The following is a 17,356-nucleotide window of genomic DNA, read 5'->3' on the forward strand; positions in this document are numbered from 1 at the left end:
AAAATTGCATTTGATTTTGTGATTGTTAACAATAGAATATGCCGCCCTTGTGGTCGCATTTTGCTCATACCTTTGCCTAATCGTGTTGCGTGTTTTGTTGCCGTTTTTGCATGGGCTTCGGAGGGCCTCGCCGTTCCACCCGTGGCATGTTAGGAGGTTGGTGCTGCCGTATAGATAGGCAGAGTCGCGCCACTTCCGTTGCACTTTTGCGCACTTGCACGTGCGAGCTGTTTTTCGTTTCCACCGATCTGCGATCGGTTTGGATTTCACTGGGCCGTCTTCTCCGCAGAATCTACATTCTACGGATCGATGTGTTTTTCCGCATGAGATTTGTGTTCTGGGCATTGTGCCTTTATTCATTTTCTTCGAAAATTAATAAACGATCGTTTGTGGCTGGCGTTTGTTCTGTTTTTCCTTAGCAGCGTGAGCGCCACGCTGACACTGTGTATTACCGGTATGTACGCATACGATCGGATTAATGACTGGATTTAGGTTAGATGAAGAACGATAACCTAAGAGATTCCATTCCTTATTATTGTTTGTTGAGAAGGCAGCGCACGCTATGCATGGATCTGATCGAGATAATCGCTTCAGCGAGCCTTGTCGGTCGAAGACAAGATCAATTCGCTGCAATTATTGTGTAATGCCCACCTGGGTCAGGATAATGCACACAAATTCTCCGTAAACCTGTTTGGATAGCATAAGATTTCTGTTTACGCAATTCTGGTATTTATAACCTGGGAATCTCATGATGCATGTAACAGCTCAATAAACCAGCGGTCCGAGGTTTCCCAATAAAAAATTTCGGCGTCGTACACAGATTAAGCCCCTCAAGGATAATATTGATTCCCGTCAGCTATTTAGTCGAAACGCAGTTTTACAAGGACTGATGGTCCCAGTTCGTACAGTCATATGTACATTGTATAATACATACCTATATGCAACCATATCTGGCTTTTTTTTTCAACTGGTAAGTTTGTTTTTCGGCTTCGGCCAGCATACATAACAAATCGCCTGGCTTTTTTGTAAATTACGTAAATCGTTAAATTGGCTTTTGCCGCTGTTAGTACTTAGTAGCCTTTATCGCCCTGTTCTCCCTCTTCCAGTTTTGGCTCACGGTAGTCGCGCAGCCGAATACTGAAGAAATACCGCCTGATTTTGATTTCAAAAACCAAAATCTGCCCGAATGCCCGGAGAATGCATTTTCGAAAACAAAGCTGTCGGAAAGCACTGCCCAAAGGTTAACGTAAGTGTGTAGCCGGCAATTACATCCGCAGGCCGCAGCAGACGTCATGACCGGATTGACACTTGCAACAACAACCGTTACATCTCTTACAACATTTGTTAAAGTGGCATTGCTGATGATTGCCGAAGTACGGAGAGGCAGTTTTACGCTCTCGATGGAAAGAAGAGGATATATCAACATTAACAAACAGCTGAATGTTGGCGCCGGGGTGAATTGAGCGGCTGATGTGTGGGTAATCGAAAACGCAAACGCAGTCGAAACAGTAAGTACGCCATCACGCAGTTCATTGGATAACCTTTTAAGGGTATTTTTAAGAGCTTTTTAAGGATTCACTTTATAAGGGTGGTTCCGCTTTTTACTGTCAAATCTTTCTCTTTTACATTTTACTTTCTATAAACAATTTCAACTTGCAGTAACACGATTACACAGCCAGCTAAGCGTGAATGTTGTTGTTACACGCGTTTAATAAGACAGTACTTGGCTGGCGCCATCCGTTATTAAAGTGCACTGGCGTATTACTTTGTATTAATTCAATGATTTAATAAATGTTAATAATGGAAGTGTGCCAATTGTAGTACCAAATTCACGTACAGCCGGTTGGACGAGCAGTATTACCGTTATGGCGTGATAATTCTTCTCACCTCACCGGCTCATAAAATTTCTGACAGTTTTGCCAACATATCGGCGATTGGATGGATCGAGTAACTTCTTTATAATCGAAATCGACGTTGCAAAATTGCAAAGGATCTATAATCGCGAAACAGTTCGTAATAACAACACGAATACTGTGGTTTACCAGCAACCGACATTCAAGGTTATTGATCACGTTAATACATTATCAGGTTAATACATTGTAATTTTAGCAAAAGCAAGCTGAAGTTTAACGTGTACATATTACACAGCCGCGCAGTAATGTTGGTATAATCTTACATGCGTCTGGCACATTCTAAATATAATCTGTTTACTCAAAAATTAGAAAACGCATCCGCCGTTACAACTAACATCGCAAATAATCTGAAATTACTGTTTAAAATGATTAAATTTTTGAAGAAAGAAATACAAAACTGAGTGACTATCGCCGACTGGAAGGCAACCCGGACGACACTACCGAATTTGGAGAAACAGATGCAGAATTTTTTTGACAAAGCACGCGCCGTAGTCCCTCTTTGGCAATTTTCACAATGTCCTTGTTCATTAGCAGTAGAAACACCTGAGAAGCATATCAATATAAACAGCGGTTCAGAAGACACGGAACAAATCTATGGAGTGACTTACCGGACTTCCGGCATATCCGATTTCTTGCACAGCCATAAACCATCCCATGCGCACTTCATCGGCAAACCAGTATCGCCGAAATCCGTAGTAGGTCATCAGGTATGGTGCATAGCAAGCCATATACCAGGCGTAGGAGCACAACAATAGGCGAAACAAGTTAAAGCGCTTTTTTGCCGCCGCTTGTAGGCCGTTCTGGGCACGGAAATGATGGAATAAAATGACTCCATACACTACCGCCTGCAACGCAAGGGGCAGATATTTACCAAGGATGCCCACTGCATTAAAAATATGCTGATTCGTCACGCGAGTATATCCGCAATCCACCTCACGCTTAGCAAAATAACTCCCGATCCCGAAGACGCCGGGAAGATTAACGGCCACGCTGATTACCCATGCCGTGATGATGAAGCCGGCAATTGCTGCAGTCGACGAAATGCGGCTATAGTAGTGCGGAAAGATTAAGGCGATAAGACGGTTTACCGCGAGGAATAATGAGCTCCATATTTCACTGCAGATGACTATTTGGCAGACGAAGAACATGGCGGTGCAGTTGATACCGTCGATTGATGCGCCCAGAAATACGCCCCAACCGGTAACGATGTAGAACGGACTGACGATGCCGGTCTGCAGCATGTGCAGTAGCTGATGATGGGCTAGAAGGATGCCAGAGCCGGTGCGCAGCTGTGGCCGTAGTATTATGGTGAGAAACAGCGTTGTAGAAAGAACGGCACCCGTGACAGCAGCGCAGCCGTAGACGGATACCAGAGCGACCAGTTCGCTCTGACGGTTGGTGACCGTCTGGGAAAGGTTACTGGAAATATTCATCTCTTCTGAAGTGCCAGTAGGGAATATGCGCAGTGGTGCGTAATGCGTCTTCTTTGATAACAAACAACTGCCATGCACTGCGCATAACTTTCCCAGGCTGTAGAATCCTGGCAAGCACAAAGCCGATATGATTGCAGCATGGTCAGCGACACTGAAGATGTTGGATGTAAATCTTCAAACCCGTAGATGGTGTCTGACAAAATGCTTCCTTTTCCGTGCGTTTTCGCCTCGATATATGTAGTTTTCTCTGACGTCGATGTACCCAAGTATCAATGTTAATGCAAACACAGCGCTAAACGTTTCTGAAGGTTTTTCCCGGATAAGTTCCAGAAATATCGGTGCCGATGGCGCCAAAAGAGGAAAGAAAAAAGACTACTGGCTTGTTGATCGTTGACCCGGCTTTCGTCACTCGCTGCAATTACATGCATTACTCGTACAGGGGCAATTACGGTGTCAGATTGTGTCTACGTTTAGAGAAATACTTGTGCTTGTTCTGACATGCAACCATGGAATTTTTTTGGGCAAAGACAAATTTTTCGATAACTCACTTTCGCTAGTAGCATCAGTAATTTCAGTCTTTTTCTGATTTACATTGGTAAAACGTATTTTTGAATGAAATCTTTTTGGGGCATTTCGCTAGGTCGTTGAGGGATCGGTAATGAATGCTTTCCTTTTCCAATTAACAGCAATGTAAAGCCACTAATAAAGCCACATGGTCTTATAATTTCTTTGAACCACCATGATTCGCTCATGATGTGAAGAGCAGTTTGACCGCTCAAATATCTACATATGCTTCAGCGGTTCTTATAACCACTACCACGCTACAGCTGACCGCATGGACGCTGTACAGTATTCAGTATTCACCATTCGGTGTGTCTTCGAGCTTTGCAGGTACCCCGTGATGCTGCCTGGCAGTGTGCAAGTGTTCCGGCATAATAAAGCCGTACTTTCCGTCCACCTTTCTCAAGCAGGGGCTTAGAAGAAGTATTTTGGCAGAATTTGGTTATGAGTAATTATGGTGTTTTGGTACTTCGTTTATACTTGAATTGTGATAGTTACTAAAGGTTCTGACAGCTGTATGTTGCGCGCTGGCTGTATGTTCAGCTGGAAAACTTTGCTGCCTAATAGTGTTCAAAATACTACTGAAAGGTCTTGATATTTGCTGTCCTGATGAAGTCAATATACCCTTATCTTGCGTGTTACAATCCATGTACAGTACAAGTACATACTCCGACTTAACGCATACCAGATCGAATTCGAAGAAGCTTAACTTGTCGAATTCAATAAACCAAGCAAACTATAATTTGGCTTTAACAGTCAAAACCGATACTCTCTTCGGATGATACACTCTCACTTTTAATGCGAATGATTGCGAAATAATTATTGAAACAGAAAGGAATCTGCAAAAACGCCGAATCAGTAAAGTCGGTAAGACCCACTCGGGGGCACGATGGAGGACATTACAGAGTTCGGAGAAACGGATCCCGATCTTGCTCGGCAAAACAGGCGCCGAATTCCTCCTTTGGCAACATTTGCAACGTCCTTGTTCAGCAGCAGCAAAAACACCTTACACAACGTCAAACGTCAGCAAGGGCTAAGCGGATGCGATGGAAAAGTCAAAAACTACGTACCGGACTTCCGGCATATCCGATTTCTCGCACGGCTATAAACCATCCTTGGCGTACAGTGTCGGCAAACCAAAATCGAGGGAATCCATAGTAACAAATTAGATACGGGATATACCAGGCGATATACCATAAGTACGAGAACAGCAGCAACCGGAACAAAACAAACCGCTTTTTTGCCGCCGCTTGCAAACCGTTCTTGGAGCGAAAATGGCGGAATAAAATAATTCCATAAAGAACGGCTTGAAGTGCCATTGGAAGATACTTTCCCATGATGCCAGCGGTGTCGAATAGACGCTGATTTGTCACGCGAACAAGACCGCAGCCCATCTCCCGCCTGCCAAAAACACTTCCAACACCAAGTGCACCGGGAACGCTAATTGCCATGCTGATGCTCCATGCCGCGATTACGAAACCAGTATAGCTGTGCTCGATGAGATGTGGCTATACTGGTGCGGATATATCAAGGCGATGAAACGGTTGACAGCTAAGAACAGCGAACTCCATGTTTCACTGCAGATAATCAGCTGACAAACACAGTACATGGCGTTGCAGTTGAGGCCGGCAATGGAGACGCCCAACCACACACCCCACGCGGTGACGATGTAGAACGGACTGACGATGCTGTTCAGTAGTACGTGCAGTAGCTGGTGATTTGCGATAAGAATGCCGGAGCCGGTGCGCAGTTGCGGAATCAGTATAATGGTGAGAAACAAAGTGATGGAGAGAAAGGTGCCCGTGATAGTTGTGATGCTGTTGAGGGATATTATGGCAATTAGTTCACGGTGACGGAATGGCATCGTCGCGGAGAGATTGCCGGTAATATTCATCTTTTACAGCTACCACGGACGATTGTCTACAGTGTTTCGAAAGGTTTTTTCAGCTCCGAAATTCATGTTCAGTTTCGAAAGGTTTATTCGAAATCCCCAGCTCCACAGTCGACTCAGAACAAAACGCTGAACATTAGACTCCGTGTGATGCGTTTGCAAGTGCAGCATAAGAGTCCAGAGAACCAACAGGTGGCAGCAGCTAGCGTAACGGAAATGCCGTTCGATAGGGTATACATGCTTTGCTAACAGAGCGACAGACTGTCTGCGGCGACACGGCATCCATGCAACGTCAGCGCATCATGGTAACAGCGACAATGCAGACATCGCACCTCCTGTTACTAATCCTTTTTCCTGTGCACGTCTAGCTAATGCGACACTGATGACGCTTAGAAAGAACAGAGTAGCACCATTTGTCAACTTTTATCATATGCTTTTTGGAATAGATGCAATAACAGTGCAGAAGCCACTGCCTTCGATTCTGGAAACTGCGCAGTTATGCTGGAGCGCCACGGTTGCGTCACCTTGCAGGCTACCGGAAGATGCCGACCATGACAGGTAATCTGGTAATGCTACGCTAATAGGAAATTGCAGGAATCCTGACTGCAGGCTCGACTCCGCAGCTATTTTCCAGTATTCGTTTTGGGGTGCGCCGGCATCTTCATCGCCATTCGCCGTCCACAATTTCTTGCACGTTTTGCAGACCGGAATCTGCAATCAAGTTTACATCGTCACCAGTTTGACGTTAGGGCTACCAGCAGCCACGACGCGGTTGATCAATTGACCATCACCCATTCACTTACTAGGTGAATGTGTGATGGTTTTTTTATAGTGGCCGTCGTGTAAAGTGGCCACAGTTTACCGGATGCGGTTACATTTGCCAGGATATCGGCGCCACCACCCTGGGCGGCGGTGGTCCCACCCCGATGCTAGGCGCTCGGCCGTCTTTATACTGCTGTTAGTCTACAACTCTGCATGGTGCATCTGCTCCGGTCACTGTTCCAGCAGAAAGATTATATATGGAACGTTTCGTACCAAAGAAAAAAACTGGAACGTTTTTCTCCTTCTTGTAGTCACTGTAGTCATCTGTAGACAACCAGTAGACACCCTGTATACAGATACATCCTAAGAAAACCTAAGAAACCAGGTGACTACAGTATGTCTACAGTGGTGTCTACGGGCTGTGTACAGAAGACTACCGGTGTATTGTATACATGCAGAATATCGAGCTGGACCTAGGAAAGCCTGCCTGTATACAGCGATAGACATCTGTAGGCAACCTGTAGACATCCTAAGAAAACCTAAGAAACCAGGTGACTACAGTATGTCTACAGTGGTGTCTACGGGCTGTCTACAGAAGACTACCGGTGTATACAGACAGAGTATCGAGCTGAACATACGAAGGGCTGCATGTATACAGCGGTAGACATCCGTAGACAACCAGTAGACACTGTTGTAGACACGCTGTAAACATCCTAAGAAACCTAGGTGACTACCGATAGGTCTACAGGGAGTTTACAGCCTGTATACGTATGTCTACTGTGGCTACAAGGAGAGAAAAAACGATCCACTTTTTTTCTTTGGTACGAAACGTGGCACAGGTGTATAATGAAAGATGGATGCAGTTATTTGAAATATGCTTATACGTAACTCTGCATGCATGTCTGCCGACTCTTTTCATCTTCCCATTGAGTTTTTCATTTTACAAATTTTAATTGAACCCTTGAGGTAGACGAGAAGCGTGTCAGTCAGATGTCTCCATAGACTCGTGCGTTAAAGTCCAGCCTTTTGTTCGCGTCGATACCTGGGTAAAGCTTCCCGGCCAACATTGAACGTTGATTAATTTTTTCAAATTGTTGTTTCCTCTGTTTTCGAGCTGTTCAGGAAGTTAAAACACTTTGCTTTATGCATATTTCAGCCTCTTCAGAGTAATCAAGGTCGAGGCGTATGCCTACAGTCAGCTACTAATTTTGTCTGCCTGTCAAACGTACGAGCACCATAAGAGTGTATTCATAGGTGTCATTGTTAGATCTAGATCAATCGACACCGGCGGGTTGGCTCGGCAGATTGGCGAATGAGTCGTCCACCATTCTGTCTTGCTTTGGCAGCAAGGTCGAAGCTATTTAATTGGACATCTATCCCCCACCAATCCATCTTTCTGTCGGTTATAGGCGCATTCAATTAATACATACACATGCCTAGTACGTAGGTATGTGATAATGTGCGTACTTGCAAAGGCATACGGCATACGTATGTACTTACTGAGTCAGGTTTTCCTATAATCCCAGTCGCATAACTGTACCTTCGATGATCGGGCGGTTTTTGGTGGCCCTCAAGATAATTGAACCGTAGCGCACTAGCATCACTGCGCCGTTTCCTGAAACGTAGGCACCAGCGTACTGTAATTCCATCCATCCCCAGCAGGAACATGAAAAAAGTTAGGAAAAGCTGCAATTCTCTGTTTTCCATATTCGTCATCGGTGTCGTATAACTAGAACAACACTGGAGAGAAGGTTACTTACACGCAATGAGAGGTTTGCGCAGTCGCTATTGCTTATTACCATGCTGCACCGACGTCACAAAAACTCCGTGTTGCCCTCGCTAGGCTATGACGATATGTATGCGCTTTTGAAGGCATCTATCTTAGTGGAGCGTTGATTCTGCGTTCTTTACACTGTTTTATGATGCACTTGCATGTAAATGCTAAGGAATCAATTGCATCTCTTTTCGTTTGATTCATCGGATTGACTCAATCTGATTGAGCAACCCTTTCAAGTTACTGGAGACAATCTTCAGTGGCAGCGTTCAAAGATGAATATTTCCACGGTAATCGGCAATCTCTCCGCTACGATGCCATTCCGTCACCCCGAACTTATTGCCATAATAGCAGTCAACAGCATCGCTACTGTCACAGGCACCGTCCTCTCCATTACGTTGTTTCTCACCATTACACTGCGTCCGCAATTGCGCACCGGTTCCGGTATCCTCATCGCTCATCACCAGCTACTGCACGTGCTGCTGAACAGCATCGTCAGTCCGTTACACATCGTCACCGCTTGGGGTGTGTGGCTCGGCGTCTCCATTGCCGGCGTCAACTGCAACGCCATGTTCTGTGTTAGCCAGCTGATTACCTGTAGCGAAACATGGAGTTCGCTGTTCTTGGCTGTGAACCGTTTCATCGCCTTGATATATCCGCACCATTACAGGCACATTTCATCGAATAAAGCGGTGACTGGTTTCATATTCACGGCATGGGGCATCAGTATAGCAATTAGCGTTCCCGGTGCCTACGGTGTTGGAAGTGTTTTTGGTAAGCGGGAGGTGGGTTGCGGAATTATTAGCGTGACAAATCAGCGTTTCGTCAACGCAGCTGGCATCATGGGTAAGTATCTTCCGTTGGCACTGCAGGCAGTTCTTTATGGAATTGTTTTATTCCGGCATTATCGCGCCCAGAACGGTCTGCAAGCGGCTGCGAAGAAGCGGTTTGTTTTGTTTCGGTTACTGCTTGGCTCGTATGCATGGTATATTGCGTGGTATATTCCGTATCTGGTTTGCTATTATGGATTCCATCGTTTCTGGTTGGCCGACAGCGTGCGCGCAGGCTGGTTTATAGCGGTGCAAGAAATCGGATACGCCGGAAGTCCGGTGAGTTATTTCGACCGTTTTTTCGTATCGCTTAGCTCATGCTGACGTTTGACGTTTTACAAGGTGTTTCTGTTGTTGCTGAACAAGGAAGTTGCAAGAGCTGCCAAAGAGGGAATTCGCCGCGTATTTTGCCAAACAAGATCGGGATCCGTTTCTCCGGATTCTATAATATCCTCCCAGTTTCCTTCGAGTCACTCATAGCCAGTTTACAGTTTTAGGGGGATATATGGCTATAATAAATAAGACGTTACCCAACTTCAGATATTTTGATGTTATCCAAATCCCTTCCTAATTCTTATGATTATTTTGTGAATCAACTTTATTCGTGCTTAAAAAATTTGGTATCTAATCTTTGCCATTTAATCTTATGTTTATTAATTCTGACAAATTCAGCCTTATTGGATTTGAATCGGTGTGTATCATTCGTCGGCGCACATTCCTGTATTATCGGTGGGTTGCACCTTTCACGATAAAGGTAAAGTGGTGCGCTGATGCAGTAACAAAGCAAAAAAAAAACAGAGCCAACTAATTCTTTTTCACAATGGTGTGGTTTTGGTAATGTCACAAGATCAACCAAATTTTTTTAAACTGGTGAGGTTTCAGTATGGACACAATGCCCAGCGATGGGAAGACATAATTCCCTTGGATAATACAAATATTTGCGGAAAAACTGGTAAGGTTTCCAATCTCGTGCAAGGAAGGCCTCTCCGATCTAAGGAAAGCGTTATTCGGTATCGCCTTTGACTTTTAACACGATTGATGGTGCGCTTAGCGGTAGCTGCCAATGAAGGGAAGTTGTATGGATCGTTTCTATTTACACACCCGTTTTTTACTAGCACTCTCTCCATTGTTTGACTGGTTTTAATTCGCATTATGGTATTCTGACCGGACGTCCTTGCTGATTACTAACTGACCATAGTATAGAGTCCAGTGTCCAGCAAGGGACTGAAAAACCGACTCCAGTCCGACCTAAAAGTTTTTTAAGGGGCTGCAAATCTAGCTTTAACTCTTGAATATTATTCTGGTCAATACAGCTGGACTGTTACTTGCTGTACAAATTGTTTAAGCCGCGAAAGTGGAACACCGGATAGCCATTCGACGAAATACGCCTGTAGTGGTGCGGATAGATTAGTACAGAGTAGCATTTATACGCCAAGGACAACTTGAAGTAACCTCATGTTTTACTTAGTTAATGCCAGCAGTAACAAGCCCATGCAGCTACATCGTCAAACTAGTAACTATGTGAAACTAACTGCTGATGCCGTTTTTCAAACGTGCAAAGCCTGTGGGTGGGTGGTGAAGATGCCGCTACAGTAGTAATTTCGCGTTGCATGCGTACAGATACAAATCAGATATCGGGTCTGATGATGATGAAAGACATTAAGAGCAATAAAAAGCATAGGCTAAAGGGTTATTGAAAAATAGGTTGTAACTTGTGCCAATAGAAAGAACTACAACAAAAAATCACATGCAGTTACCACTAAGCTCCTTATCATTAATTTTGGTGTTAATTCATTCAAAGGCAATGCTGTCGTTGGATGAAACGCTCTCATTTTAACAACGCGAATATTCTGCAATCAGTAAATGTCTGAAGCGATGCAAAAAACTGAAAACTTGAAAACTGGCTATGGCCGACTCGAAGGCAGCTTGGACGATACTACAGAGTTCGGAGAAACCGATCCCGATTTGGCTCGACAAAACACGCGCCGAATCCCTTCTTTGGCGGCATTCACCGCATCCTTGTTCATCAGCAGCAAAAAAACCTTGAAAAACACCAGACGTCAACAAGAGCAAACCGGATAGGAGGCAAACGTCAGAGATAACCTACCGGACTTCCGGCATACCCGATTTCTTGCACACCTATAAACCAACCTGCACGCAATCTATCGGCGTACCAGACATTAGGGAATCCATAGTAGCAAATTAAATACGGCAGATAGCAGGCGGTATACCATGCATACGAGCCCAGCAACAACCGAAACAAAAGAAACCGCTTCTTCGCCGCCTCTTGCATACCGTTCCGGGCGCGATAATGATGGAATAAAATAATTCCATAAAGAACTGCCTGCAGTGCAATTGGAAGATGCTTACTAATTATGCCGACTGCGTTGTAGAGATGATCATTTGTCACACGAATAAATCCACAATCCACCTGCCGCTTCCCGAAATAACCCCCAATCCCGAAGACACCGGGAACGTTCATCGCCAGGCTGATGCTCCAAGCTGCGACAATGAAGCCAGCAATGGCAGCATTGGAAGAAATGTGCCTGTACTGGTGCGGATAGATTAAAGCGATGAAACGGTTAAAAGCTAAGAAAAGCGAATTCCATGTTTCGCTGCAGACAATCAGCTGGGTGAGGCAGTACAGGACGGTGCAGTTGAGGCCGGCAATGGAGACGCCCAGCCACACAGCCCAAGCGCTGACGATGTAGAACGGACAAGCGTAGCCGGTGTGCAGCATATGCAGTAACTGGTGATGAGCAATGAGGATGCCGGAGCCGGTGCGTAGTTGTGGACGCAGTAAAATGGTGAGAAACAGCGTCATGGAGAGAACGGTACCCGTGATAGCAGCAATGCCGTTAAGAGATATTATGGCAATTAGTTCGCGGCGTCGGAATGGTATTGTCGCGGAAAGATTGCCGGTAATCGAGGAAATATTCATCTTTCTCATGTGCCACTGAAGACTGTCTGCAGTAATCTGAAAGGATTACTCCATAATAAGAATCAAACGGAAACTACACAATCAGCCCCTTATTGTGCATATGCAAGTGCAGCATAGTGCCCTCTAAAGAACTCACATCTGAAAACATCTAACGCCTTGATGATGCCTTTAAATAACGCTCATATACGTTGCTAGGCGGACGACCGACTGTTTGTGACGAGACGGTGACCATGTGACGACCACAGTGTCCATGTGACGTCAATGGAGCATGGTAATACCGACGATGCAAACCTTACACCGCACGTTGCTGATCCATTTTCCTGTTGATTTCTAGCCAGTATGGCACCAATGACGCCTATGGAGAACAGAGTGGCAGTCATTACTAACTTTTTTATTTGTTTGCTAGGATGGATGCAGTTACAGTTCAGACGTCCCCGCCTCAGGAAACTGGGCGGTTATTCTGGAGCGCCGGGATTTCGTTATCTTGCGGGCTACCGGAAACTCCCCGGCCGCCGAAGGTATTGCTACGCAATTACGGAATTACGGGGAAGCCTGACTAAATGCGCTGGACTTTCTGTTTTGGAGCAGAGATGCAGTTCTCGGCCCATTATGGATTTAAGACCATTTTCTTTTTGCTGTTTATTACTGATAAAGCGAACATTTCCACCGTATCGAGGCATCTATTTTATTCGTTAGCCCGTCCAGATCCTGCATTAGTCCGTTTTCGGTCCTGAATTAGTAATGTCTGTTGTTTTTTGCAATATGCTGTTTTATCTGCAACACTTTCACCTTTATCGTGCAGGGTACAATCCACTTACAGTACAAGTATCTTCTCTCGGGTTAAAAGGGCACGTGCTCAAGACAGCCGCGGCATTTCCTTTTTACAAAAGCAAAATTAAAACGCTTTAAGAAAAGCAGTAGAACGCGCTTCTGCAGATATGTCTCAAATTTTACGGCCCAGGAAATGCAAGTGCTTTTATAGCGGGAAACAGCGTCAGCACCAATACTGCTATATGCAGCAGAGCCATTTTTACCCATATAGTACGGAGGGCATCGCTCGGGAAAGGACATGCAGTAAAACGCGTTTTAAAGAAAATCTGTGACAACTTGCTGTTGTGTCTAACTGTCAAGGCTTTCGTTCAAACTTGCAGAAAGCCGCCCTATGGCCGGTTTTCTGATTCCAAGTGGCAATACCGGACGCTTTCTGATTTATTAATATTATTAATTTTTATTTAAATAATTATTATTAGATCAGATAAGGAAGGTCGTGAGATTTTTGCAGTGGATAATTTTGGAACAGGCGTTTTTTTTCTCGTTGGCTTTCGTCCTTTCAGTATGAGTAACATTCTGTGTTTGCTTAGGTTTGATTTTCAGATTAAAGAATTTTCAAAACTTTCTCACGATTGTCAAAAGCAATACTCGTCATGACATCTAGCAGCTGTACGAAAGCACATATGAAAGCTTTATAGTTCACCAGGTAGAGCCACAGCTATCTTAATAAGACGGGGAAGTTCAATAGGTCGCTGCCCGTTAAAACAGCAGCTTTTCTTAGCTGATGCAAACAAACCTACAGAAGCCTCTGTACTTGAAGCCTAGAAGTATTCACATATAGATACTTCTGAATGAAGTATGGCTTCCGCTTAAATTTTTAAACCAACTAGTGCGCCCGCGCTTGCACCTTCATTGATTTTGGTGGCTAGACTATTAAATTACAGTTTATTCTAAATTTTGGTAAAAAGAGGGGATGCGGGCCATGCGGCTTATACTTAACCGTACTCTGAACAGAAAATGAGAATGGTTTGGCTGTGCAATCACCTACATGATGCGTCCATTTTGATTCAAAACTGCATAGTGGGCAGCGGTAGTACATCAAGTACAGTGCGCATACAACCACAATCCCGACAGTAAGTTTGAGGCTGACGATATTCTTACAAGAATTCATAAGGCAGAAGTGAACTCCGCCCAGATACTAATGCTGACGATGACCATTTTCTAGTTTTTTCATCACATTGGTATTGGTGGCTGATACAGCCCGGATAGCCTTGCGTCAAATGTCACGGATTTAAATTGAAGCAAACCTTTAAAAAGCTACACATAAAAGGAGCAAAACTTAACCTCCGCAGTATTGCGAAAACGCAGGGGAGCGGTACACAGCAAAATCGCAAGCGGTTTTCTAACAGCAAGAAGACCGCGCGCACCATTAATAGGTTCACTGTCGAAGAATAAGCGAAATACCGATATTAGGCTCGTATGACTGGAAAATGCAAGCCCATGTGGATAATAATTTTCTGTCCCATTCCAAGCCAGTTTTCTGTTCTCCGTTCGATTTTCAAATCACAACCCTAAAATATACGAAATCGGAGAAGCGGTTTCAGTGGAAAAAATAGCGACGCGAATGGTTTGAATAAACGTCCACCAATGTGAACGACTTACGCCGACTGGAAGGCATCACAGACGATACTACTGAAACTGGAGAAACAGATCCTGAACTTGCACGACAAAGTGCGCGCCGAATCCCCGCCCTTGCAATATGCACGACATCCTTGTTCATCAGCAGCAAAAAAACCTGAAAAACATCCGATGTCAACAAGAAGCAAGCAGGCGTGATCGCTGTGGTGGAACTTACCGGGCTGCCGGCGTATCCAATTTCCTGCACAGCTAGGAACCATCCTGCGCGTACTTTATCGGCAAACCAGAACCGCGAAAATCCATAGTTGGCAATTAAATACGGTATGTAACAGGCTGTAAACCACACGTACGACCACAGCAGCAAGCGGAACAGGGCGAACCGCTTTTTTGCCCTCCCTTGCAGCTCGTTCCGGTCGCGGTAATGGAGGAATAAGATAACCCCGTAAAGGACTGCCTGTAGCGCCAGCGGAATATACTTTCCAAAAGCGCCCACTGCTCTGAAAAGATGCCGGTTCGTCACGCGAATAGAGCCACAATCCACCTCACGCCTTCCGAAATAACTCCCGATACCGAAGGCACCGGGAATATTAATCGCTAGGCTGATGCTCCATGCTGCCGTAATGAAACAAGCCACAGCTGTGTTCGAAGAGATGTGTCTATACTGGTGCGGATAGGTTAAGGCGATGAAACGGTTAACTGCTAGGAACACCGAGCTCCATGTTTCGCTGCAGATAATCACTTGATTGATGCAGAAGATTGCGGTACAATTGATGCCGTCGATGGAGACGCCCAGCCACACACCCCAACCGATGACGAGAGAGAACGGACTGACAATGGCGGTCTGCAAAACGTGCAGCAGCTGGTGGTGGGCGACGAGGATGCCGGAGCCGGTGCGTAGCTGCGGCCGCAATATGATGGTTAGAAACAGCGTTGTAGAGAGAACGGCACCCGTTCCAGCGGCGCTGCCGTAGACGGATACCAGAGCGATGAGTTCGCGGTGCCGGCGGGGGATTGTCTCAGAGAGATTACCAGTAATCGTAGAAATATTCATTTTTCCGATTTCCAGGGACAAGTGTACATGTATGTAGCTACTTGAAATGCATAAAGCAATAATTTTTCACGACTTGCAGAACTGAAGAAGCAAAGTGCTGCATTCAATAGCGGCAGCCTGCGGTCGACAAAAGTCCCGCAAAATAATCCCATAAAGTGAATATAATCACAGAAAAGTTTTTTTACTTGCTGTTGGTTTTCGTACATCAGTGTCAACCAGGTTAACGTCAGTCGTCGTCAGCCGACCGACGTCACGGGAATTTACGAGGAAAATTACAACCTATGACGCCGATAGAGAACTGAGAGACCGGAGTTCTTGTGATATTTGCCCGACGTTCTCCAGTGATTTTGGCTTTTTATATACGGTCTGCTAGCGTCTACGAGGAGAAAGTGGGCTCACGATTCACGTCAGCTATGGGCTGTTCCGCATCTGATCCTACCACACCCACCCAATGTCGCGTTCGCTGGCTTTATTGTCTGTGCGTGAACCACCAATTCCCCCTATATCGAATCCACCATTTGCAACTTTCGGCCCCGCCCTCGTCCCGGCGTGCAGCACGTGCCGTACTGTTATTTTGCAACAAAGACTAGTATCTATTGCGCTGACTTTTGTGGCTGACTACGGTAGTATTTCGATGAGAGGTTCAAGCCGGCGAAAGGCGTGAATTCAGATTATGTACCTTGAATGTACAGATACATATTATTATAATATACAGATATTAGTACTAACAAAAATGTTAACCGTAATAAATGGACTAATCATATTAAGGTAAAAAAATACCAAGTACTAAAAATTCACGCATCATACCTCGTACAAGCACATACAACATAGACTCATAGAGTAAATTGTAATATCTTGTTAGTGGAAACCAGTGCATAATTTTTTTTAATTTTTATTTCATAAAATACAGATACTTCACAGATCAAAAATAGTTAGTCACGATTCACAACAACAAAATCTCATTTAATGCTGCCGCTCCTTCCGTTGTTCCAAGGACGCAAGCGGCGTTGCCTCGCTGAATTTCCAGCGATAATCGTTGGCGAGGAATTCACGAGAACGAGGTTCACCTGTCTGCAGCTGAAGTCGTTTACCGATTTCTTTTACCAGAGCGATGGCCGACTTTCCCCATGGTCCGAGAGTTTCGAAGGCTAATAGTGCATAATAATTTCCAATGGATTTGCAAAATAATTTTAAGCATACAGTTTACTCACTGCATAATAATTTCTTTTAACTCACTCATTTAAGGTCGACGACGGAATAAGCGTCACGCAGTCTCGTAAAATGACAGCGAATCAGAGATGCGTTTCCGCTGTTAAGGCTAGCGAAACGATAATCTGCAGTCACTTTTTAAGAACAAATTATCGATATAAACCGACATTTTTGCTGATTTTGATTAATGCCGACCGGAAGGCATCATGGACAGTATTCGGAGACACCGATCCCAAGTTTCCGGCCGGGGCGAATGGAGTGTTACTGTTAGTACGAAGATGAAAACACTTCCGTGACAGTGTTTAATTGAAGACCAAAGTCAATTACGCCTGCGCGGGGTTTACACTAACAAGAAAATTTTAAATTTTAAGCCACACCATTGATTTGGCTGATATGTAGTAACTGGTATTACTGGAAATCAGCACAAGTTTAATTAATTATTACCAGTGTCGTACTGTACTGCTGCACCATATACTGTTGGGATCCCGTCCAATGGCTTATTCTAGCCTACCTGGTGTTATTTACAGAAAAAATCTTGCGATTAATAACTTCATGAATTTCTCAGTTGTCGTTTCTTTCAAC

The 17,356-nt window shown here is 44.7% G+C and overlaps 2 protein-coding genes across 2 annotated transcripts; both read right to left on the bottom strand.

Moving 5' to 3' along the window:
- Positions 1–1,070: 1,070 nt before the first annotated feature.
- LOC129596939 (alpha-1A adrenergic receptor-like) lies at positions 1,071–3,346 on the bottom strand. Its single transcript, XM_055494345.1, has 3 exons — positions 2,522–3,346; positions 2,401–2,456; positions 1,071–1,137 (listed from the first exon to the last, which is right to left on the bottom strand). Exons 1-3 carry the CDS (start codon positions 3,344–3,346, stop codon positions 1,071–1,073), a joined length of 948 nt encoding a protein of 315 aa, XP_055350320.1.
- Positions 3,347–11,068: 7,722 nt separating this feature from the next.
- LOC129596940 (uncharacterized) lies at positions 11,069–12,105 on the bottom strand. The gene is made up of 3 exons (XM_055494346.1): positions 11,460–12,105; positions 11,272–11,303; positions 11,069–11,206 (listed from the first exon to the last, which is right to left on the bottom strand). Exons 1-3 carry the CDS (start codon positions 12,103–12,105, stop codon positions 11,069–11,071), a joined length of 816 nt encoding a protein of 271 aa, XP_055350321.1.
- Positions 12,106–17,356: the final 5,251 nt, after the last annotated feature.

This window comes from Paramacrobiotus metropolitanus, unplaced genomic scaffold (genome assembly GCF_019649055.1).
Source record: "Paramacrobiotus metropolitanus isolate TYO unplaced genomic scaffold, Prichtersi_v1.0 Parri_scaffold0000098, whole genome shotgun sequence".
Lineage (NCBI taxonomy): Eukaryota > Metazoa > Tardigrada > Eutardigrada > Parachela > Macrobiotidae > Paramacrobiotus > Paramacrobiotus metropolitanus.

Excerpts from the sequence above, each read along its gene's own strand:
- LOC129596939 (XM_055494345.1), bottom strand. The coding sequence starts at position 3,346 with ATGAATATTTCCAGTAACCTTTCCCAGACGGTCACCAACCGTCAGAGC. Across the intron at positions 2,457-2,521 it reads TCGGATATGCCGGAAGTCCG|GTGTTTCTACTGCTAATGAA; the intron begins GTAAGTCACTCC and ends TATGCTTCTCAG. Across the intron at positions 1,138-2,400 it reads ATTGCCAAAGAGGGACTACG|TATTCGGCTGCGCGACTACC; the intron begins GCGCGTGCTTTG and ends GTATTTCTTCAG.
- LOC129596940 (XM_055494346.1), bottom strand. The coding sequence starts at position 12,105 with ATGAATATTTCCTCGATTACCGGCAATCTTTCCGCGACAATACCATTC. Across the intron at positions 11,304-11,459 it reads TCATTATCGCGCCCGGAACG|GTGTGCAAGAAATCGGGTAT; the intron begins GTATGCAAGAGG and ends GTTGGTTTATAG. Across the intron at positions 11,207-11,271 it reads TCGGGTATGCCGGAAGTCCG|GTTTTTTTGCTGCTGATGAA; the intron begins GTAGGTTATCTC and ends GTGTTTTTCAAG.